General features: G+C 42.8%; 1 protein-coding gene across 1 annotated transcript in view; it reads left to right on the top strand.

Moving 5' to 3' along the window:
* Positions 1-12,706: 12,706 nt before the first annotated feature.
* Positions 12,707-24,171, top strand: part of LOC309567570 (C-C chemokine receptor type 10-like) — an 89,258-nt gene continuing 77,793 nt past the window's right edge. The window contains exon 1 of the mRNA XM_082272964.1: positions 12,707-12,805. Coding sequence (XP_082129090.1) covers positions 12,779-12,805 — 27 coding nt within the window. The 5' untranslated portion in view covers positions 12,707-12,778. The remainder of the gene's footprint in view (positions 12,806-24,171) is intronic.

Raw genomic sequence — 24,171 nt, 5'->3', positions numbered from 1 at the left:
CAGAGGGCCTGAAAATCCCTGAGTCCAGCTGTTGTCAGCTGAGGAAGTCTGTCTGCCAACATTCAACTCTGGTAATGTGCACAGCAGTCAGGGACAAAATGTGCTATTCCCGTTCCAGAATCATGTATGCCTCTTTTGAACAGCATGGCTTCTGGTAACCCCTTGATAGCAGATGTAGGCCATGGTGTTGCACTACAGTGGCCTCTAGTGGTGACCAAAAAGACCTGCAGGGAGACAATAACTCAGAAAACAAATGGCATCAAATACAAACCGAAAATACACCCAAGTTGGTACCAATGCCTATAGCTGCAAAGGTATTGCAGCTTGCGCTCCAGTAAAACCCAGGAGGATAGAGCAAAGCACACAAGGCTAAAGGAGGGGCTAGAAGACAGCAGCAGACTTCATCCAGTGGCAAGATGTTATCCCATCCTTACTTCACCCTCTTCAGATGGGCAAAGGATCTTCAGGTACCTGTGCAGATCACATTGAGAAAAATAGTGTGGAAGGAACCATACAAAAAGATGGCACTTGTAGGTCCACGTAGTGTGACTAAGGTAAAGTTTATTAAATGCAAAAATTAATGATACATAAAATATGTTTCTATCGCACCACCTACACCAAACACCATGTGCAGATCACCACTTCCCTGGAAATGTTTAGCACCCTGTAGCTAATTCCACATGTTGCACTATGTGCTGAGGAGAAGCTCCAAAGGTGAGGTGTAGTGCCTGAAGTGACAATAAAGGCTGGTCCAAAATTTTCTATCCAGTGAGGTGGAACAGGCCTAATGGTGTGTCTAGGGTACTGATTCAGAAGCTGCACCATTTGACCAAGCCACTGATGCACAACTATTACTGGAAAAGAGAAGCTACTCAGAACTAGAAGAAATCAGTTATCTCCCTCAGCAGAGAGAGAGACATCCATCACCTAAGTACACTAGCAAAAAAACTGAGAAATGCTGGGAGTGGGAGGATTTATATTGGGGGGTCTTTACAGCTCTGATTTGCCAATGTTCAATAACCTGAAGGTAGCTACATATAACTCAGTTGTCTATGACTATGTCTATGTCATGTACTGCACTATTTATTTCCAGTTGTTTTAACATTTACAGTGGGCAAACGCACTTTGTTTCATTACATGTTTAGGTTTGGTAAATTTGCAAGTAGCTTCTGGACAGGAAGTAGTTTCGGAAATTTGTATAGCCTCTATAATTTTTGTATAATTTTGGACAGGAACATTTGCCCCTTCTCAGACTAATGCTATGCTGACATTAGCTGATTCAAAATGACAAGAATATTGTAATTAGTTATTCTGAATTTTAGCACTATAATCATTATACATACCTCCCAACAGTCCCAGATTCGCCGGGACTGTCCCAGGATTGGATCTAAGTCCCGGCTTCCCGCCAAATCAAGGCTTTGTCCCAAAGTGGAGCCAAGTGCTGGAACAAGATTCAGCATTTGGCTCCAGTGGCTTGCCCGCAAGTACACACTAGCGCAGACACCAGTAACACCCGCCCTGTGGCTTGTTTTCGGGTGGTGAGAGATGCCGGCTGACAAACACATACAAATTGCACTGCAGAGCTGCTTGTGGCTCCTCCTCCTCCTTGGCTGTGATGCAGACAGGAAGGGGGAGGCAGGGAGGAGTCATGTCATGCCTGGATCTTTGGTGGTGGCGCCCCCCTTTTCAGAATTCACCAGTGCCCTCCCCCCAGATTTCACCTGTGCCCCCCTAGGTCTGCCCCCCCTTGGATAGCTTACATAGCCGCTGAGAGAACTGACAGCAGCTGTGCTCTCCCTCTTCTGTCATTCCAGCGATCCTCCATATGGTAGATGATACGGGATCCATAGATTGGACTGTACACAGTATGATTAGCGCCCCCTATGTCCTCCAAAAGCTGCTCATCTTCCGGCATCAGGAAATGTGGATGGGATGGAGGGGGTAATCATACATTGTACAATCTAATCTATGGATGCAACAGTGTTAAGTGCTGTATAGAAGAGCGCTGGTATGAGAGTAGGGGGGAGAGGTTTGTGGAGGGGGGCTATTTGCACAGGGAATGGTAATTTTGGGGGGGGGGGGTATTTTTGCTAGGAGGATGAATGGGTGGGGGGATTTGTGCTTGGAAGGGGTGGGGGGATTTTGGTTAGGAGGAAGAATGGGGGGATTTGAACCCCTGTACTCTGCCCTATTGACTCCTGCTGATCCCTGTCCTCTGTCCTTGTGACCCTTCCTTCTTCTCTGCCATACTGATCCCTGGGCCCTGCCCTGCTAACCCCTGTATAATTACAAGTAAGCCCAAGTTTTGTTTAGCCACACTTCTTAAGCCCCTCCCACTATTAAGAGTTTGGCTACACCCACATTTTGCCATGGTGCGCTACCATTTGGCCTGACAACGTCATCAAGGATATTCTCCAAGATGCTTCTCCCGGTCATAGCCATGTTGCGCAGACAGTGACTACAAGTGTTCCACTATTTGAACGATGTCCTCCTAGTAGCCCGAAACCTACAAATTCTGACAGAACATCGGTAGATTCTGGTCCAAACTCTACTGAGCCTAGGATGGATAATCAACTAGCAAACGAGTCAACCAGTGCCCACGCAGAGAATGCTGTTTCTGGAGACAATCCTAGATACCTGCAGGAACACAGTAGAACTCCCTCCAGAGAAGGCAACGGCGCTTGTCTCTCAACTAGAAAAGATAGCAACACTTTCATACCTCACAGCCTAGCAATGTCTCAGGCTGTTAAGATTGCTAGTGGCTACAATACTCATGGTAAAGTGGGCCCACTGGCAGATGAGGACCTTCCAGGTGGAATTCCTGGGACAATGGAAGAGCCGCTCCACACGTCAACGGATCAGACTGTCACCAGCGATGAAGCGTTCTCTCGATTGGTGGCAGAAACCAGCCAATTTGTCAATGTGCCACCAACTCACCCGCCGACACCAGCAGTAATCACATTGAATGCATCAACAGTAGGCTGGGGAGCACATTGCAACTGGCATCTAGCCCAGGGCCGGTGGAGAAGCAGACGGGAGGAAGTCTCTAATGTATTAGAACTGAATGCAGCCTTTCAAGCTCTAAAAGCATTTTAAGATCAAGTCAGATGGACCAGTGTAATACTCCAGGAGTCAAGCACTCCTACTGGAGATCACACCTATTATGAACTGGGCTCAACAGAATGTGTCAAGTCTATCAGCCCCTTACATCCCAGCTCAACAGAATTACACTGCACTGAGTTGGAAAACGTTAGACAACAACAAATAGGCACTGAACCAGTCATTCTTCTAGTGGATTTGCAGTCAGTGTGGTCATCCAGACTTCGACTTAATGGCATCCCCAGCCAACAGGAAATGCAGGCGTTTCTTAGCCAGGGCAAAATTTCCAAAGGTGGAAGCGGTGGATGCACTCAGCTCCAAGTGGATCTGTACCCTAGCATACGTATTCCCACCAACACCTATAATTCCCAGGTTACTCTACAGTAGGGATCGACCGATAATGTTTTTTCATTGCCGATACCGATATTTTGGTCATCGCGTATCGGTATCTGCCGATATGGGCCAATATGCGCCGATTTTTTCGTACGTTTAAAAAAATGTTTTTTTTTTTTTACTTGACAGGTACTCTTGTGGAGGGATCTGGGGGTCTAAAAGACCCCAAACCCCTACTCTGCACTTAAAAGCATGCCATGACATCACTTCCGGGTTTTTGCATGGAGACCCGATCAGAGCCGAATGCTGGTTGCCCGTGGGACGGGGGGGACGTCCCCTCCGGCTCCTTGTAATGACAGCCGAGTGGCTTCTCAGTTGCATCTGTTGTCATTACAAGACAGCCGACCATAGGCTATGGACGCTGATACCGGGGTGATACCTCTAGCTGTAGGCATCACTCCCGTACAAACACTTTCCGAAATATCGGCCACCTTGGTAGTTATAGCAATCATTCCTTGTTGGCCCCGCAGGCCGTGGTTCCTACTACTACAGTCTCTAGCATTGAAACCCCCAATCCTACTACCGGGGATACCAGATCTCCTCCAGCGAGGGCAGTTGTGTCACGCAAATCCTACCAGGCTTCATATTGCGGCATGGAGATTGAGAGGAGAAGGCTAGGGGAGGCAGGTTGCTCGGCCTCAGTTATCGAAACCTTGCTGAAAGCAAGAGCGGCAACCACGAACAGTACCTACTCGAGGATATGGGAAAAGTTTGCCACCTTCGCCAAGTCCAGAGGATTGGACCCATTAGTGCCACGGGAATCACAGGTGCTAGAATTCCTTCAAACAGGCCTTGAAGTTGTCTTTTGATGCCCTGATGTAATTTACATGCTTGTTCTATACTTGTTTTCTGGGCACTGTCTGCCCTTGTGTTTTTTGTTATTGTTTTACAAAAAAAATTTAAATAAACGCCTTTTAAAAAAACAGGCCTTGAAGTAGGCCTATAGGCAAACACACTCAGAGTCCAAGTCTCAGCCCTTTCGGCCTTGTCAGGGATAAGATGGGCTACCAAGCAGTTAGTACGCTAATTCCTGAAAGCTTTCAGTAGATTTCATCCTCAAAGAAGGTTGTTTGTTCCTCCATGGGACTTACAGGTGGTATTACAAATGTTGTCCCAACCTCCTTTTTCAGGTGACCAAGCAATCTTGTTGTGGAATATAACGATGAAAGCAGTTCTCCTCACTGCCATTACATCAGGGAGAAGAATATCGGATATTCAGGCATTAGGATACAAACCTCCTTATTGTTGCCACTTACCGGATAGAGTGATATTAGGAACATCTACCGAAGGTAAACAAACCATTTCATCAAAAAAAGACATCCTTCTCCCAACAATGCAAACCACACATCTTACCAGACGCACAAGTTAGATGTCGGGTCTATCTTGGAAGTATACATATAGAGAACAGCTCCTTTCAGAAGAACAGAAAACCTGTTTGAAATCCCAGGTGGGACAAGAAAAGGGCAAGCAGCATGTACCAGAACACCGGCGTTGTGGCTGGTCAAGACCATCAAGAGGGCTTATGAGGCAAGAAGTTTAGAACCTCCAACTGACGTGAGGCCTCACTCGATGAGAAGCCTAGCTGCATCCTGGGCAGAATTCAAGGGTGTATCCCCAGAAATAATATGTAGAGCCGAAATATGGTCTACATTTTTGACTCACTACAAAGTAGATCTGGCAGCCTTAACTACTGTAGAGTTTGGTTGTTCTGTACTGACCGGAGTAACAATGAACAAAAAAAATACTTCAGCATACCCTCCCTTGTGGCTTTTTTTTGACAATGCTACATCCCATACGTGTATGCTGTCATGCTTGTGTCAGGAAAACTGAAAATGTTATACTTACTTGACAGTAATTTTCCTTTCCTGATGCATAGACATGTCAGCATACAGGTCCCTCCCTTAGGGACTTTGCATTTAAATCTAGTTACGAGAATGCCGCCTTGAGGGAGGCGACTCATTTATATAGTATAAACAGTTCTGATTGGGCAAGGGGCGGAGCCTATACCCATATGTGTATGCTGTCATGCTTTTGCATCAGGAAAGGAAATTTTCCCCTTTATTGCACTATAGTCACTGCATGTCTCTTCTGCAGTAAACAGCGCATTAGCTCAGCTGAGCAAGGGAGGTGGAAGGGAGCCTCCAAGCAGGAAAAGCACGCCGGAATACTGCTGACCAATGCAGAACATTTGGATCCTGTAAAAGCAGTGCCAGAAGGACGGAATTGTCCCACAACAAGAGGAGGTATCTTAAAGAAAATAATATTGCTGCGCCAAATCTTTCATTGGAGATAAATAAATAAATAAATATGTTTGGTGTACAAAATGTTATCACAATAACTCTAAATCAGTCCATCAACTAAAGTGATAAATCAATTTCTGAGCCGTGATTATAAAATCAATAATATTAATTGTCCCAATCCTCAGTGAAAATAGTGACTGAAAGAAAATCAAAAAATCTTCATCCACAAACGTGATCAAAAGTGCTGCATGCTTCACTCCAGGTGCTCCTAGTGACTAGTGACAGATTAGCAGTTCACCTTAGGAACAGACTCCTGAGAGTCAATACACACTCTGGAATAATCACTGCAGTCTGGTTTGCCTTCCCATCACCGCCTCCTGATAGTCCCTCCAGGTTTATATGGCATCGGTGTGGAAAAAATAAAAGCAAGATCTAGTGCTCTCTGATTTTAAGGCTATTTATTAAATCATAAATGGTGAAATCGCACTTACATTTCAAAGCACTTCAGCAGTGCAGACTTATCATAGCATCAAACGCTGCCTGTGGTCTCCGGGAATCGATGTGATGACGTGCAGGCTCCTCCCCCGTACGCGTTGCATCATAGACTTCATCAGCAGGGTGGGGCCAATCGTCTTATATATTGCAAATGCTGCCGCGGTCACGCCCCACTCCTCGCGGGGAGACTCTACAGCGCGGCGCCATATCAGGACCTTGCCCATATTCGTTTCCGATAATATACAAGAGCCCTGCCTATATCTCAAATTATCCAAAACGGCCTGCATAGACCGTCCAATCCCCTAATCGTAAATTTGCATTTTTGAAATTACTTTCAATAGGAGCCTGCTCGCATCCTGTTCCCGGAGGCATGGCGTTAGCATATGCACATTCCACATTCCGCAGTGTTCAAATACTTTATACATATATGTTCCGCTGCAGAAAAAAACAACAACTTTCAAAAAAATTTATGATTAATTCCTCACCGTGAGTCTGCAGACCTCCACCAATGTGGCAATCAATCATAAACTATAAGTGGTTCAATAACCTAATATACATAGAATAATGAACTTTAATGATTGCATAGTTAAGCAAAAACAACAAAAACTCTAAATAGATGAAATCCCTGCAAAGCCCAGGGCCATGTAGGGCCATGTAGGCAAACAACTCACATAACTCCAATCCAGTTCTATCCCAATACTGGAAATGTACCATCCCAATGATACCCAATGCTAAATTCTATGTAAAACTAATAGTCGTAAATAAATATATTGATATGTATATTATTTTACAGGATAACATTAAAATTATTTGAAAATTATTTTAAAATATTAAGATGTTAGATATTAAAATATTCCAATCACTAAAATATAATTTTTTACATTTAATTCCAATTTAAAATATATAAAAAAATAATTAAAATGTATCAATCAGGGAATAAGACAGAAGGAAATCTATTTATCACTAATAAAACAATTTAGGTCGAACTCAACGTTCAAACCCCTGGGGACAAGGACCTTGGTCTCATAGATCCAGTAGGATTCTCGTTTGCTCAATTGTCTAATGAAATTCCCACCTCTCCAGTGTTTTACCACCCGTACAATCCCCCAAAATTTGAGGGATTTAGGGTCACGGTTATGGACCATTCGGAAATGTTTGGATACATTATGGTTAACGGAAACTTTTTTGATATTTTTGACATGTTCTCCCATCCTAACACTTAAACTTCTGGAGGTACGCCCTATGTATTGAAGACTGCATCCACATTCTAGCATGTAGACCACTCCTATGGTACCGCACGTAATGAGATCTTTTATGGGGTACATTTTGTTCGTACTGTTTGACCTAAACTCTTTTTTCTTTTTTTCTAGATACCGTGTGTCTGCATGCGGGACATTTTCCACATGCGTGAAAGCCTGTAATAAATGAGAACAGTCCCTCCTTCTTCTGAATGGGTGGGTCTATGGCCCCTGGGGCAATCATATCCTTGAGAATTGGAGCTTTTTTGTACACAAATCTTGGTCTTTCTGGTAGTACTGGTCCTAGTATCCTATCCTTTCTCAAAATGTTCCAATGTTTCCTCACGATCTTCTCTACTTGCTTATATTGCACATTGAAATCAAGTATAATCCTGAATTCCCAATTGGTCCGATTTTCTCTTCTTTGAACATTATTTCTTCCTATTAAGGCATCTCTGTCCATTTGTTGGACTTGTGTTCTGGCTATTTGTATATCTTCAGTTCGATAGCCTTTTTCAACAAATCTTTTACCCAGCGTTTCTGACTGGACTACGAAGTCAGTTTCTTTAGTGCAATTCCTCCATAGTCTTACGAATTGTCCCTTGGGTATATTGCAGAGCCACATTTTGTGATGACAGCTGTCCATAGGAAGATAGGAGTTCTTATCAGTAGGTTTAAAATAATTTTTAGTAAAAAGACGTCCTTGATGTTTAAACATTTCTAAATCTAAAAACACTGTGCTTTCGTTATTGATATTCCAGGTCAGCTGTATATTTTTGTCGTTCCTATCCATTCTCTCTTTAAATCCGTTAAAAGACCTCTGATCCCCTCTCCAAACGATCAGGAGATCGCCAATGAATCTTCTATAACAGATTAATTCTGGTGGACGATCTCTTAAAATGTGCTCTTGTTCCCAATGGGCCATAAAAATAGGAGGTATCTGTCACTTATAAGAACTGTACCAAGCTTATTGCTAATCTTGTGCTAAACTGACAAACATAGCCTCCACCTTACTGGACTGTAAAAGTTTCCACTTACACTGGACTGCCGCTCCAGGCTTCTGAATTTGATGTGTCCAGCCGATAATAGGAGGAATTCCTTTATACAGTTCTTTGGACTGTGTTATCTTTCGCTGGACTGATCCTGGAAGCTCTATGGATCCTGTTCTGTTCAACTATTAATGTTTGTGAAGTGAAGCATTTACCAGGGACTGTGTTCAATCTCCATTACTGGGGCCCAATCTAATTACACCTGGTCCATACCCTCACAAGCCCAGGAAAATGTTGTTTGGTCTTTGCAGCAACCCCTTGTTCTTGTTTTTTATATGAGTTTGTGTCTTTTGTCTTGGGAGTCAATGTGCATCCATGTATTTGAATAAGGCTATTTTTTTCAGAATACCCTCATGTTGACCTTTTTTGAGGGGAATTTCTTTTCTCCTCTCCTTTGTTTTTGCATTGCAGTAAACAGCATGCCTGTTTGAATTTGTTTTATTTTTCAACTTTAGTTCCACTTTATTGGTTTCGGTCATGTTCCCCTTTCGCTTCTTTCCACAAGGTTGTACATGCTACCTTTCTGCAGTCTTACATAATATGTTTTGTCCCTTAGAACTTTAACCATTTTTGTTGCCTATCTCTGGACTCTTTCTACCTTATCAATATCTTTTTGTAAGTGAGGTCACAAGAACTGGACCCAGTAATCTAAATGGATCTAACTAAAGATCCATATAGGGAGCATTGAAATCATCTTAACCACTTCCCGCCCGCCCTATAGCTGATTGACGGCGGGAAAGTGGTTGCATTATCCTGACCGGACGTCATATGACGGCGGCAGGATAATGTGCTCTGCGCGCCCCCACTCTGACACACCGCATCTGCGATCTCGGTAAAGAGCCAACTGACATAGGCTCTTAACCATGTGACCAGCTGTGACCAATCACATAGTACACAGGAAGAGCCGTTGATCAGCTTTCCTTAGTTCGTGCCTAAGAGGCACGAGTAGTGGAGAGCCTATCTGCAGCTCTCCTGACAGGGGGGTCTGCACTGGTAATCAGATCATTGATTACCAGTGCAGACCCTTGGGGGGGGGGGTGCCACTAGAACCACCAGGGATGCCCACCCATGACCCCAGGGATGCCCACCATGGGCACCAGGGATGGCAATCAGGGCTCAGGGAGCCCGTCAGTGCCCTCTCCATCAGTGCTGCCCACCAGTGTCCTCCCCATCAGTGCTGCCCACCAGTGCCCATCATTGCCATCTATCAGTGCCGCCCACCAGTGCCCATTATTGCCCACCAGTGCCACCTATCAGTGCCCATTAGTGCCCATCAGTGCCACCGATCAGTGCCACATATTAGTGCCCATCAGTGCCACCTATCAGTGCCCATCAGTGCCGCCCATCAGTGCCCATCAGTGCCACCTACCAGTGCCCATCAATGCCATCTATCAGTGCCCAGCAGTGCCGCCTATCAGTGCCCACCAATGCTGCATATCAGTGCTACCTAGCAGTGTCACATATCAGTGCCCATCAGTGCTGCCTATCAGTGCCGCATATTAGTGGCACCCCATCAGTGCCACCCCATCAGTGCCACACCATCAGTGCCTCCTCATCAGTGCCTGTCAGTGGAGCCTCATCAGTGCTCATCAGTGCAGGAAAAAAATTTATCTATTTACAAAAATTGTATAACATAAACAAAAAAACTTTTTTTTTTCAAACTTTTCGGTCTTTTTTTTATTTGTTTAGCAAAAAAGAAAAAACCTTGCGGTGATCAAATACCACCAAAAGAAAGCTCTATCTGTGGGGAAAAAATGACATACATTTAGTTTAGGTACCACGCAATTGTCATTCAAAATGCAACAGCGCTAAAAGCTGAAAATTGCCCTGGGCAGGAAGGGGGTGAAAGTGCCCTGTATTGAAGTGGTTAAATGAGCACCTCCAAATCTTTTTTTTTTTTTTATCTCTGGCTAGTACTGTGTCCCAAATAATGTACTCTATTAGAGAATTAACAACAATTCTGACTTTATTTTAAGATTGTCAAATTAATTCAGACTTTTTAAGATCAGGAAATTAGGGGCAGATTTTGATCATGATGTGACCTTAAGGCTCCTTTCACACGGTCCGCCTCCGCAGGCGGATCCGTGTTGCTCAGCGGGGATCGATCCGCGATCCCCGCTGAGCCGGGCGGATGACAGCTCCGTCTCCGCTTGCAGAGCGGAGAGGGAGGTGTCTCAGCACCCGCTGCCCTCTATGGGGGATCGGAGGAGAGCGGACCGCTTGTCCGCTCTCTTCAGATCCGATCCGCTCCGATTACTGAACGGATGGAAAAATAGGGTTTCCATCCGTCCAGATTTCAGCACAGGATCGGATGCGGATGGCAGCGGGTGTCAGCGGAGGTGACCTCCGCTGACACCCGCTGCCCCATAGAGCTGCATGGTGGATCCGATCAGAGCCCTAAGGGCTCTTTCACACGGGCGGTCCGATCAGATCCGCCTGTCAGTTTTTTAGGCGGATCTGATCGGATCCACCATGCAGCTCTATGGGGCAGCGGATGTCAGCAGAGACACCTCCGCTGACACCCGCTGCCATCCGCATCCGATCCTGTGCTGAAATCTGGACGGATGGAAACCCTATTTTTCCATCCGTTCAGTAATCGGAGCGGATCGGATCTGAAGAGAGCGGACAAGCGGTCCGCTCTCCTCCGATCCCCCATAGAGGGCAGCGGGTGCTGAGACACCTCCCTCTCCGCTCTGCAAGTGGAGACGGAGCTGTCATCCGCCCGGCTCAGCGGGGATCGCGGATCGATCCCCGCTGAGCAACACGGATCCGCCTGCGGAGGCGGACCGTGTGAAAGGAGCCTTAGTGTAAGCATGGTTAAACTTATTTTCTACTGCTGTCTGTGTCCTTATATGTAAATTCACTCTCTCTATTTGTCATTTTGACCAAAAAAGAAAGAAAGAAATGTAATATTTTCCAGTTGTCACTAGAACTAGACATTAGAACAAACATTCCCATGGTGACAATTGTTTAACAATAATAATAATATAATAATACTTCTGGTATGAAGTTTGCACTACCACCGAGGTGTCACCTCACTTGATTTCCTTTGTTCACGTATGGAAAGTGCCTATTCACCAATAAGGCTCACTGTTTAGTGTTATCTGGTAAGAGGCTATTTCTTCTATTTCACCCTCACATTATCGGTCTAAGATTAGCAAGATTGAAGATCCACTATTGATGGAAGCTTGATCTTTGGCTATTTGTGATTATCTGGATCAATTGGAGGACTTTATATATATTTTTTCACGATTGCTATAAATTATATGTTTTTGCATAAAGAATTTTCACATATGTTTTTTCACACTGTATGAAGATTACCATAATATTTGGGTCATCCCAGATGTCATATGTTTAATATTTACCTTTTTTCACAAGGCATTTCAATTAACAGGAGTGTATGTCGGACTCCAATATTATGACAATGTTGTGGCATCAGTATTATGATGTTATGCTTACTATTACAATGGAGTGAAGATTTAAAGTGGTATTAAACCCAAAACCAGAAATTAAATATATTGCAGCTTACCAATCATTAGATGTGATGGCTGCATTAAGCTTTTATTAGGCTCTTTTTCCCTCTGTTTTTCACCTGCTGATCTGGCCAGTAACATTCCACCAGTATTAGAGTGCCCCACTCTGGATGAATGAGCACAGGGGGAGATGGAGGGTAGTGGTAAATGTAGTAGCAGATATACATCTGGAAGAGAGCTTGTTCTTTTAAAAAGTAATCTTACTGACCAGATCAGCAGGTGAAAACAGAGGGAAAAAATCTAAAGAAAACAAATGCAGGCATCACATCTAAGAATTGGTAAGCTGTTATATAATAAATGTTTGCTTTTGGGTTTAGTACTGCTTTAAGATGACTTTAGCAAGTGGTCAACCCAATCTTCTGCAAGCATAGCAGCAATATATGCCCTTAACATTCACACCGGATCCTGCAATGTGAGTACCAGTGTGGTCTATACCTGTGCTTGGGACTGCAATACAGGTTAAAGGAATACAGATCCTGCTGCTGCTAAACACAAAATGTTGGTCATTATTGTGGTTAGAAAGAGGCTGGTCTACAACTATTACTAATAAAACACTAATGCAGATTAGGTTGGCACTTGTGTCTCCAACCTGTGGTTATTTCCTGGGGGGAGGGGAGTTCAGGTTCTGTTGTGTAAAGTGAGTATATACTTACGTGGATGGATATTGCTAACAGACCTCTTGACAGATGAGAATCACTGAAACTCTTTATATAGCCTGTATTTGATCCATTATGGTACCTAATCAGCTATTCGAGGAGGTAAGGATTATTACAACCTATCATTTTCAACATCACATAATAAATCACATAAAAATGCAGGATGTAATCAGATCACTTATAAATATTTGAGATTTTATAAATATTTAAAAGTTCTGTACAAAATTTCAACCCTAACATTTGAACTATTAAGTATGTTTAAAGTAAATTGCTGCATTTTTTTCTGAAAATACTACAAGAAGCTGCTCAAGGTAAGTGGCCCTCTGCACTCCTGTGAATCATTTAGGAAAATATTACTCATATATTCTAGGTTGCGGGCAACTTTTCTTGTTTGGTCTAGAAACCAATGTTACCTCTGACAAGTTTCATGCTAAAAATGTTTTTTTTTTTTTTTTTTCAAGTCAATGTAAAGTATTTTTCAGTGTTAAACGTGTTAAAAATGAATCACTGCCTGGAGTGCAGTAATTTATTTTCTAAAAATACTAGCGGATTGGTTCTTATTCTGAACTGCTAAATGTATTGCTCTATTATTCTACTGTAACTTGTATTCAAAGAAGGAAATATTAAGAAAAATCAAAAATGCATAATTACAAGTTGAAGTATTGAAGCGAGAGGGTCAGCACGATAGCCAGGCAACTAGCATTTTAAGGAAACCTCTGCCCCTTCTGCTACTCCCCTTGCTGGTTTTGGCAGCTGTTCGTCGCTGTTAAAATGACAGCCAGGACTTTCTGTGTATTGCAGCAACAGCTACAGCTGCTGATATATAATAAGAACACTTCAGAACCTCAACTGAAAAATAAAAGGTAAAATTATTATTACTTTGTATTTTGCTCTGTTTCATTTGAATGCAAACCTAAAGGAGAGACCTTTGATCTGCATATAAGGTAAAAAAAAAGTGCTTGTATTTTGCCACTTTATTCCATTTTAGGGGTTTGGGTTAATTTATTAGGTCTAATTAGGGCATTAGACCTAATAAACTACCCCCAACCCTTTTGCCCCTAGCTGTGTTTTTCTGTACTGATTTATAATTCTATTTTTTTGCATTGAAAAACAACTTCACAATGCTTTGTACCTGGACATTTATTAGATAGTGGTGACACCTCTAAATATTTTAGATATCTTTTGCAGGAAGAAATTCCAAATCAGAACAGAAAAATGGAGACTTTAAAGGGATTATAAAGGCAGAAGGCTTTTTTTTATCTTAAAGGAGTTTTAAAGTCAGAAGGTTTTTTTATCTTAATGCATTCTATGCATTAAGATAAAAAGTCTTCTGTGTGTAGCAGCCTCCCCAGCACCCCCTAATACTTACCTGAGCCCATCTCTCTCCAGCGATGTCCACGAATGTCTCAGCAATCCAAAACGCTCCCTCCTGATTGGCTGAGGCTCCGCAGTGGCGCCATTGGCTCCCGCTGCTTCAATCAAAGTCAGTCAGCCAATCAGGAAATAGAGGGGGCGGGTTACGGCTCCATGTCGGAATGGACACCGGGAGCTGTGACTCGGCATGGGTGCCCCAATAGCAAGTTACTTGCTGTGAGGGCACTCAACAGGAGGGAGGGGCCAGGAGTACAGAAGAGGAGGATCTGGGCTGCCCTTTGCAAAACCAACTGCATAGACAGGATAAGTATAACATGTTTTTTATTTAAAAAAAAAAAATGAGACTTTACAATCACTTTAAAGGTAGCAAAAGAGACACAAATTATTGAAATAAAATAAATACATATTTTTTTTGATAATATGATTAAAAGTATATGGATCCAACAATACAACACAAATTCTTAGCATGAAATATCCATTAACATTAAACATCAAACAATGAAACAGTTCATTCCCAAAGGGAGGAACGCTTATCGTCACCAATACTGTAATTGTTTCCTATAGTCTTTCAACAATAAGACAAACTATAATTAAAAATAATATTTTTCTATCTTCTGTGACACCATTTTTTTAGAACTGATCAAAGTAGAGTAAAGTGCATTTTTTACATTATTCTGTCAATAGGCTGCATAAAAAATAAAATAAAACCAAAAGAATATATCTGCACCGAGAACAAAAATGTATACACAAAAGGCAGCCAGCCCTAAAGGTAAGATTACACACCAGATATATATATATATATATATATATATATATATATATATATATATATATATATATATGAATATATCTGCTTATGAATATATATAGATATATATATATATATACATATATATATATATTCATAAGCAGAGGCCGCGCCAATAATTGGAATGTTAATCACAGTCCATGAAATGAAATATTGATCACAGTCCAAAAAAGTCCATAGTAAATGTTAAAACGAGAAGAGTCATCCAACACCAGTGAAAAGGATGAAAATTGGTTCATCAATCACCACGTGGTAAATCAAAACTGCTTACCAGATAAATTTGACCCTCACATTATAGAGTGGTCACCAAGAGCAGATTTCAATAAAAAAAAACTGTGGATGGAAGGATAGGGCTGCCCACTTCTCACAAGATAACACCTCAGAACAAAGGAGACTTTGATGGTGCAGTATGTTCAAATAAAACAATTTATTGAATTACATTGCAATTACATAGGAAGAAGTAAAACGGTATGTGTACATCATACGAATAATCCACGACTATCGAGCGTGCTGTCGTCCAACGTAGGGCTCCTTCTTATGCGTTTCATCATATGTTGACGTCATTAGAGGCGTAGGGCTCCGTCTTAGGCATTTCATGATATGCCTACGCCTCTGATGACGTCAACATATGACGAAACACGTAAGCGGAGCCCTACGTCGGACGACAGCACGCTCGATAGTCGCAGATTATTCCTATGATATACACATACCGTTTTACCTCTTTCTATGTAAGTGCAATGTAATTCAATACATTTTTTTATTTGAACATACTGCACCATCAAAGTCTCCTTTGTTCTGAGGTGTTATCATCTTGTGAGAAGTGGGCAGCCCTATCCTTCCATGCACATCCAGTGTTGTTTTTGATTGAAATCTGCTCTTGGTGACCACTCTATAATGTGAGGGTCAAATTTATCTGGTAAGCAGTTTTGATTTACCACGTGGTGATTGATGAACCAATTTCCATCCTTTCCACTGGTGTCGGATGACTCTTCTCATTTTAACCTCTATTATGACATTTTTTTGGACTGTGATCAATACTTCATTTCATGGACTGTGATTAACATTCCAATTATTGGCGCTGCCTCTGCTTATGTGTATATAAAATAAAATAGTTCTGCAAGACAGTATCCCCGAAAGAAAACCAAAACCATGTTAGGAAATTACTAAGTATCTACCAAATGAACTGGTTCATAGCAGACATGTAAAAATAGTTGTAGTTTCTAAATGTTATACAGGCGCGAAAGCTGGAATAGGGACTTAAAAAGACAAAGTGGCAGGTCGGGTAGATGGGAAAACCACATAAGGGTAGTTAATAAAGGATACTGTTGGAGCAAATAGGGTAGTAAATAGCAAGAAGTAACCAGAAAAAATAAAAAGATGGGCTTGGACGTACAATACGTTGTAGGCACCAAGAGGTATCCTGACAGAAACAGATTCTGAAAAGATGAATTTATGGCAGGTATCACGCATACAGTATGTGCATCATTAATGACAATCACTCAGTTTATTTTCTACCTAACGAGAACCTGAACTCTGGAAATGTCAACCAAAGTCTAAAGGACAAGGTATCAGTATTGCCTGTAGTCTCACTGGAGCTGTTATTTCAATAATTGCTGATTTACCATAACTTGTTCTATATTTGTATAGGGGTGGTGGAGCTTTGCTTCCTCATGATTAGAGTTGTCCCCTGCTGACCGGTCATTAGAAAACTGGTGGGGGAATATTCAAATGTAGCAGGAGAGGTTCACAAACCACATGCCAACAGAATCAATGAAACTGAGAGATGCATAAAGTGCAGATTTCTATTCAGCAAAGCAGCACAGTACTGACATCTTCTCATTCGCCTCAGACCTCACACTGCAGATATACAGCTATGAGGCTGGGAATAGAATAGTGACAGAATCCAGAATCACGGAAAATGGTGGGATGCCCATGCAATCCCAGTCACTTCCAATGGCACCTCGATCGTGGCGCGATATTGCTGCGATTGACGCCTGACAAATCGTGCAAACAGAATCGTGGAACGCCTATCGCCCAAAAGAAGTTCTTATACTTCTTTCTGGTGACAGGCATCCCACAATTCTGTATGTCTGATTTTACAGTGATTCGTCAGGCGACGCTCACAGCAAAATCGCAGCGCGATCGAGGTGCCATAGGAAGTGACGTCGATCGCACGGGCTTCCCGCGATTTGCCGTGAATCTGGATCGCAGGCAGAATTGCGGCGATTCTGCACGTGATTTGGGATGCCTAGATGTGAACGGAGCCTAAAGGCCCGTACACACGTACGGATCATCGTCATACAAACGTCGGCGGACGAAAGATCTGCCGATTGTACGCGTGTTAGTATGGTGCCTCCGACAGCTGTCTGCGCACAATCCACGGACAAGAGTCTTTCTTGCAAACATGAAAATTTTTGTCTGCGGACACCAGAACGGACGATTGTTCGCCTGTCAGTACAGAAATCAGCCGACAGACCGCAGATTTGCAAGACTGGGCATGCTCAGAAAATAAAAAACACAGGGAAAGTTAACCATTACATGACATCACTTCTGCAGTCAGCTGAAGTCTGCGGACAAAATTCTTGTGCTGTCCTTGTGCTGTCTTTGCACTTTTCAACAGACACCGACATCCCGGGGAGAAAAGACGAACGTTTGTATGACGACGATCCGTACGTGTGTACGGGGCTTAAGAGTTGTAAAATACAATGAACATTTGCAAATCTTCCTTATGACATAGCAAATTGCTACTTTTTGAGTTCAGGTCCACTTTAAAGTGAACATGTGACCAAGCTATAGACATTTGAGTATTTACACATTCCTAAAGTGACTCTGTCATGGGAGAAGCATCAAGACTGGCACTGTTGACCTGCTGAAGAAAATACTAGTTGTTTGGCTGTGTCTGACTCTCCCTACGTTCACACCTATGCGTTTTTTTAGTGCGTTTTGCAGTTTTCAGAAACGCACTACAGTCCATTTAACGCGGTTTCCACGGTATTCACATCTATGCGTTTTTTAGCCGGAGCGTTTTTGGAAAGGGTTAAGGACTTTTTTTCCCACAGCAGATTGCATTTTGAGTGTAATGGACTTAAATGGAACCACATCAGGAATGCAAGTGTTGTGTTACTATGTAACTGAGAGCCGGTTCACATTTGTGCGGCTGCGGCGTTTGCATGTAATGTCGGAGCGCACTGCTCCTTCATTACATGCGATCGGCTGTGCGGTGCGAGTTTAGCCATACACTTTGTATGGCTAAATTCGCACCGCACCCGCAGCAAACACGCACAGGACCCTTTTTGGCAGCCGCATCAGGATCGGATCACACAGCGGTTCACACTTGTGCGATCCGATCCTGTGCGAACTGCAAGATCGCACTGCGATATGCGATCAAACTGGGGGTGTCGTTAAGATTATATTGACACCCCCAGCGTATCGCATATGGCAGTGTGAACTGCGGGGGGTGCGTTTGCGATGAGGGAACAGGCTGCGGATTCGCAGCCTTCCCGCATCGCATAAGTGTGAACCGGGGCTAAGTGTTTTTGATGCGTTTTGCTTTTTTTTGTTTTTCATTTTAACACATTGTGTATAGCTGATTGCTAAGGAGCAGGCCACCACCTACTTAAAAATCAATGAGTTATCATCTGTCAGTGGGGTTCTCCACTGACAGCTGAATGTAAAAAAAGAATTGGTGGCAAAAAAAAATTTGGGAAAAAAACAATGTGGGGACACCCCCCAAATCCATATTAGGCCCTTCAGGTCTGGTACTGATTTGGAGGAAAACTGCACGCCAACTTTCTTTTTTAAAATGGTGTGGGGTCCCCCTCAAAATCCATACCAGACTCTTATCTGAGCATGCAGCACAGCAGGTCAGGAAAGGCAGGGGATGAGCGAGTGCCCACCCTCCTGAACCATACCAGGCCACATACCGACAACATGGAGAGGGTGCTTTGGGGCAAGGGCGTCTTCCCCACAACCCTGTGCTGTGGTTGTGGGGGTCTGCGGGTGGGGGCTTGTCAGAATATGGAATCCCCTTTAACAAGGGGGCCCCCAGATCCCCGCCCCCCCAATGTAATGTACACAGTACCCCTACCTATTCACCAAAAAAGTGTAAAAGTGAAACAGACAGTACAAGAGTTTTTGACAAGTCCTTTATTATAAAAAAAAAAAATGTCATCCCATGTAGAGCCATCTTCAATCGCGATGCCCACCATCAACGCGGGACCTGAAAATAGAAGAAGGAAAAAAAAGCTGCGCTCACGACGAACGCTCTCTTGGTCTGCCTTCTCAGCCGCGTCACATTTCTTTAATAGGAAAGGGGCAGGCTTTGTTTTTTTTTTTAACCACATACTCATTCACATGGAGGGGGGCAGGATCTGGTGGTCACCTTGTTAAAGGGGATTCCAGATTTCGATAAGCCCCCTGCCCGCAGACCCCCATAATCACAGCCCAGGGTCAGGGCCCCACCACCCCCCATAGCACCCCCCCCCCCCATGTTGAGGGCATGTGGCCTGGTATGGTTCGGGGGAGGAGGCTCGCTCGTCCCTCTCTTTACTGACCTGCCGTGCTGTATGCTCAGATAAGGGTCTGATATGAATGATGTTTATGCGTGACCCCATACAGTTTTTTTTTTACATTTTGGCATGGGGTTTCGCTCCAAATCTATACCAAATCCGAAGAGCCTGGTATGAATTTGGGGGGGGGGGCACCATTAATTTTTTTGCCGTTTTTTTTTACAAGCTGATTGACAGCTGAAGATTCCTTGGTTGTTAAGGACATGGCGGATGGCTTCCAGGCTTACTCCTTAGCAACCAGCTCATAGTTCAGTATAGCCTTGTACAATGAGCATCAAACATCCAAATAATCTTGTGTTGTACCTTTTGTTCTGGTAAGGTGCACAAAGGAATGCACATCAACTTTTAACTTGAAAATGGAATACAATTTAAAAATAAAAAAGAAGCTTGCTGAGCAATGAAATTTGTAAGGGTCCTTTCACATGAACGATCCAATCAGATCCGCCTGTCAGTTTTTCAGGCGGACCTGATCGGATGCCCCATGCATCCCTTTGAGGCAGCGGATGTCAGCGGTGACATCTCCACTGACACCCGCTGCTATTCACTTCCAATCTTATCAGTGAAATCAGGACGGATGGAAACCCTATGTTCCATCCGTCCAGCGGATCGGATGAGAACGGACAGACGGTCTGTTCTCATGAAGCAAAAAAGAGATGACCGCACTCCGATATAAATCAAAAATTGGAGTAAAATTTATTCCACATCAAACTGTTCTCATCCCATTCCCCCATAGAGGACAGCGGGGATCTGACAGCTCAATCTCTGCACACAGAGCGGAGACGGAGCTGCCATCCGCCTGCTCAGCAGGGATCGGCGGATCGATACCCCGCTGAGCAGAACCGAGTCCGTCGGCGGATGCGGACCGTGTGAAAGGACCCTAAGTGTAAAATAGCAGGTGAAAAAACCTGAGGTGAATTGCCACAGTAAAAGAGCCAACATATGTACAGGTAATTATAACTGGAAAACCTTTTCAGGAGTACCGTCATATGAAATCATGTATGCGTACAGCTAAGACCATGGCAGCCATATGTGGACTATGCCAGCACCGTGTACACTATGCCATTTTTCTTTTACAGTTTGCTTACAACCGTTCTTTCTTTGTACGCACTATATGCACATATAAAATTATATTTTAGGCAAAAACGTCTTAGTTGGCATAAGTTCATAGCAAACATTACTCTTTAAATTCACCTTTTATATAAATGATGTGAGAATACAATTTGCTTTCTCCATGCTTCAGCATAAGCGTTAGTAAATCAAGTCTAAATTTCACAAGCCTGTCCCATCAAAATTATTATTATTATTATTATTATTATTATTCTTATACAGGATTAATATAGTGCAACAGTTTTGCACAGTGCTTAAAATGGGACAAGGCATTAATTGTTTACTATTAAAACAAAATGGGTAATGTAGCTGTGTAGCTTAATACATTATTTGGCATAAAGATAAAGATGTACTTTACAAATAACTTAAGCTACTTTTGAAATATGTTCTCAACTAGCAATGGGAGGCAAACATACGAAACAAGATGTGAAAACACCTTCTCAGCCACAGCTTTGCTTACCAATGGTAAACATCGGCAAAAGATGAGTCAACCAGGTCCCAATACAAGGGGTGCATTTCTAACTGGCATGGCTATGGGCTGCTACAGAGAAGCAAGACATGTATGCAGTTTCTGAAATTACCAAACTGCCTAATTGATTTATAGATTAATTCCAAGTATAACAAAGGTTTACCTAGTTACATTGGTCCAGCTTCAACCAATATAAGTATGTATGTGCCATACCTGTGGAAGCTGGAAATTACTGTAGTAGGCACTACTTTTACTGTGTTCTCCACTAACTTCTGGATCCTGTGCTTAGTGCCTGCCCTGCCACATTGGGAACACAAGGAGGACACACACTTAGCATAGGCACCAATTTGGGAACACTTTAGATTTCATCAATAAATGCAAAGCTTTCTGTGATTGGACAAGGCTGTGGTGACATCACCAACCTCCACCTCATCTAATCAGAGATCACTTTGTATGCATTGAGAAAATGCAAAGTGTTCCCTGAATGGTACCCGTGCTGAACAGGCAACCGCCTGTGTTCATAGAGCCTACTAGAAGTGCCTACTACAGTGTTTGCCAGTTTCCATGGGAATCCCACAGGTATGGCAAATACATACTTACATTATTCCAAGCTGGAGCAAAGTAACTAGGTAAAACTGTCATACCTGGAAAAGCTTAGTAGCTTAGTGGCTTAGCTAGAGTGGCTTAGTTAGCACATGTGCATTGCAGCAGTGGAGTCCTTGTTTCAGATCCAAGAAAAGGATAATATCTGCATGAACACGAACTTGCTTATATTTCCTCCCAAACCCTCTATCTAACAGAATCCTGACATTCTAATTAGATGATAGCAGCTATTCTTTAAACCTTTCTTTACCTTTATCAAAAGATTTTACAATCTAGGATAGCCTCTATCAGAGAAATTTTTAAAACACACTCTTATTTACTTATTTTATGAAATATCATGAGAAGCACTGCTATATTTCTAGAGTAATTCAAGACACAAAGTACCATAGTTGCCAACATTTGAAAAAAATTTCCAGGGACACTTTGCAGCACAGCAAAACCCACTTCCGTGAAGCTCCGCCAACTCCACATCATTAATCTCCGCCTACTTATCATCAGATTATAGGGTCTACTCAATAAAGAAAGAATTACAGGAAATTGAAAAGGGAATTTCAAACTTAAGGCCAAAGTAGCAGAGTTGGAATAATTCTCCCATTCAGCTGCACTACTTCTGCCTAAAGTTTAAAATTCTCATCACAACTCCCTGCAATTCTAAAGTGTCAAATGTGCTCAGGTGTGACCATACAAAAAAATGTAATATATAAATATAAATAAAGTGTATGGTCACACTCGAGCACATTTGACACTTTATTCACATGTCATGTTACCAGATATTTTTGCACATAAGATTGTTGCTTTCATCCTACCTACCTTCATGTCTGTGAATGTGTCTTCACTCTCCAGGGGTCCTACTCTGCTCTGCTGTGGCGGCACGCACCGGCGAGGCGCTGCCCAAAACAAACGCCTTTGATTTAAAAATGACGCCAGACGGCGCCATTACGTAACTGTGCATGCGCCCGCCCGGCCGAGCTTGTACGAGCTTTCCCAAGCCCGGCAGGCGTCGAAACCGTGCACGCTCAGGTACGGGCACCGGCTGCCCGTGACGGGCATTTATGGGCAACCGATTAACGGGCGCTTGCCGGGACAATGTAAATTACCCGGGACAGGCTCCTATTTGAAGGAACTGTCCCGGCAAAAACGGGACAATTGGCAAGTATGAAGTACCATTTAAGGATCCTTCTTAGGCAATCAACATTTCTAGATGTTTTCGGATAAGATGGTAAATCTTATCCTGGACTGGGGGACCTCTAACCCCAGGAGCCGGTGGGTTGTAGCAGGGGGTGTGCATTACTGCCTCCCTTTTCTGCTTTCCTTGCTGTCCCTCGCTCTCTCTTCTTCTTCCCTTTATGCATCATATTATACCATAGTTGCAGATAATTGAGAATGGCATATCATCCCTTACCTTGTATACACCTTTGACACTCTCTCTGATATTTACCATTACAAACCAATACTTATACTGTCAATACCCCATTTACAGTACTGTGCTCTCTTTGTGAGGGGCTCTTTGCAATTTTTGAGACGATCTGTTGAGTTCCGAAATTTCACGTTGTTTACATATGGCTCAAGGGTTGTCTCCTGTAGATTTATTGTTCTGTTATATACAGGTACAATATACAATGTACATTTCACAGAAGTGATACCATTTATTTGCTGTACTTTTCCGTCTATGAGCTATGTTATATGTTTCCCTTGTGTAACTTACCTTATAATAAGATTGAACTAAGAGATAGTAAATCTTCAGTTTTATGAGTTTAGGTACACCTTAAATTGATATGGTCAAGTGCTAACAGAAAGTTCAGCTAGGCATTGTGTAAAGCTGGGTACACACGTATTGAAAGTCGGCTCGTTTCAGTCTCTGTGTACTGCCATCTGTTCAACAGAAGCAAGTCTAGCCAAATAGCTTGCTTCATGGCAGCTGCAATTTTAAATTGGCTTGTCAAGTTTGACAGGCGGCACCACTTTTCAAACTGTCCATTGAGGTCAATAGGACCACACCGTAACCACGAGCCAAACTTTTGTTTCAATACAAAATCCTCCTTGGGACTGGAAAAAAAAAAAAAATAGCCCAAAAAAAAAAGCATGCATTCAGCATGAAGATTGCCTCTTGAATGCCTAAAAGTTGCTGCTTTAACACACTCTGAAAAGCAATCCCTTTTCAGAGGGTGGTAGAGACCGCTGCTCGCGTGAAAGGAGCATAAATCAAAAAGGCCCCTGAAGTAACCCAAAGAAAATGTATGGTGGTATTATATATTCCATATTTATCATGGTCCACCTGAAATCAAGTGTAGGAAGGAAGGAAAAAGGGTCCTAGATTGTCAGCTTAATGAGAAAAAACTGGGGTGGACCGGTGACTACAACTGAATAAAAACGGAATCCTGAACAGATTGGTAGTGTTTATTGTATACACCCAAGGTTCTTTTAAAGGAAAGTTCAGCTTTAAAGATGACTCTATTACATTACTGACCCATATATGTTGGTTGTACTTGTATTAATTGGTAAAAAGTAATTTTTTTATTTCTGATTTAAAAAAAAAAAA

This window comes from Pelophylax lessonae (genome assembly GCF_965119305.1).
Source record: "Pelophylax lessonae genome assembly, chromosome: 11".
NCBI lineage: Eukaryota > Metazoa > Chordata > Amphibia > Anura > Ranidae > Pelophylax > Pelophylax lessonae.
The sequence above is the reverse complement of the archived record's forward strand: the minus strand, read 5'-3'. Positions and strand labels throughout refer to the sequence as shown.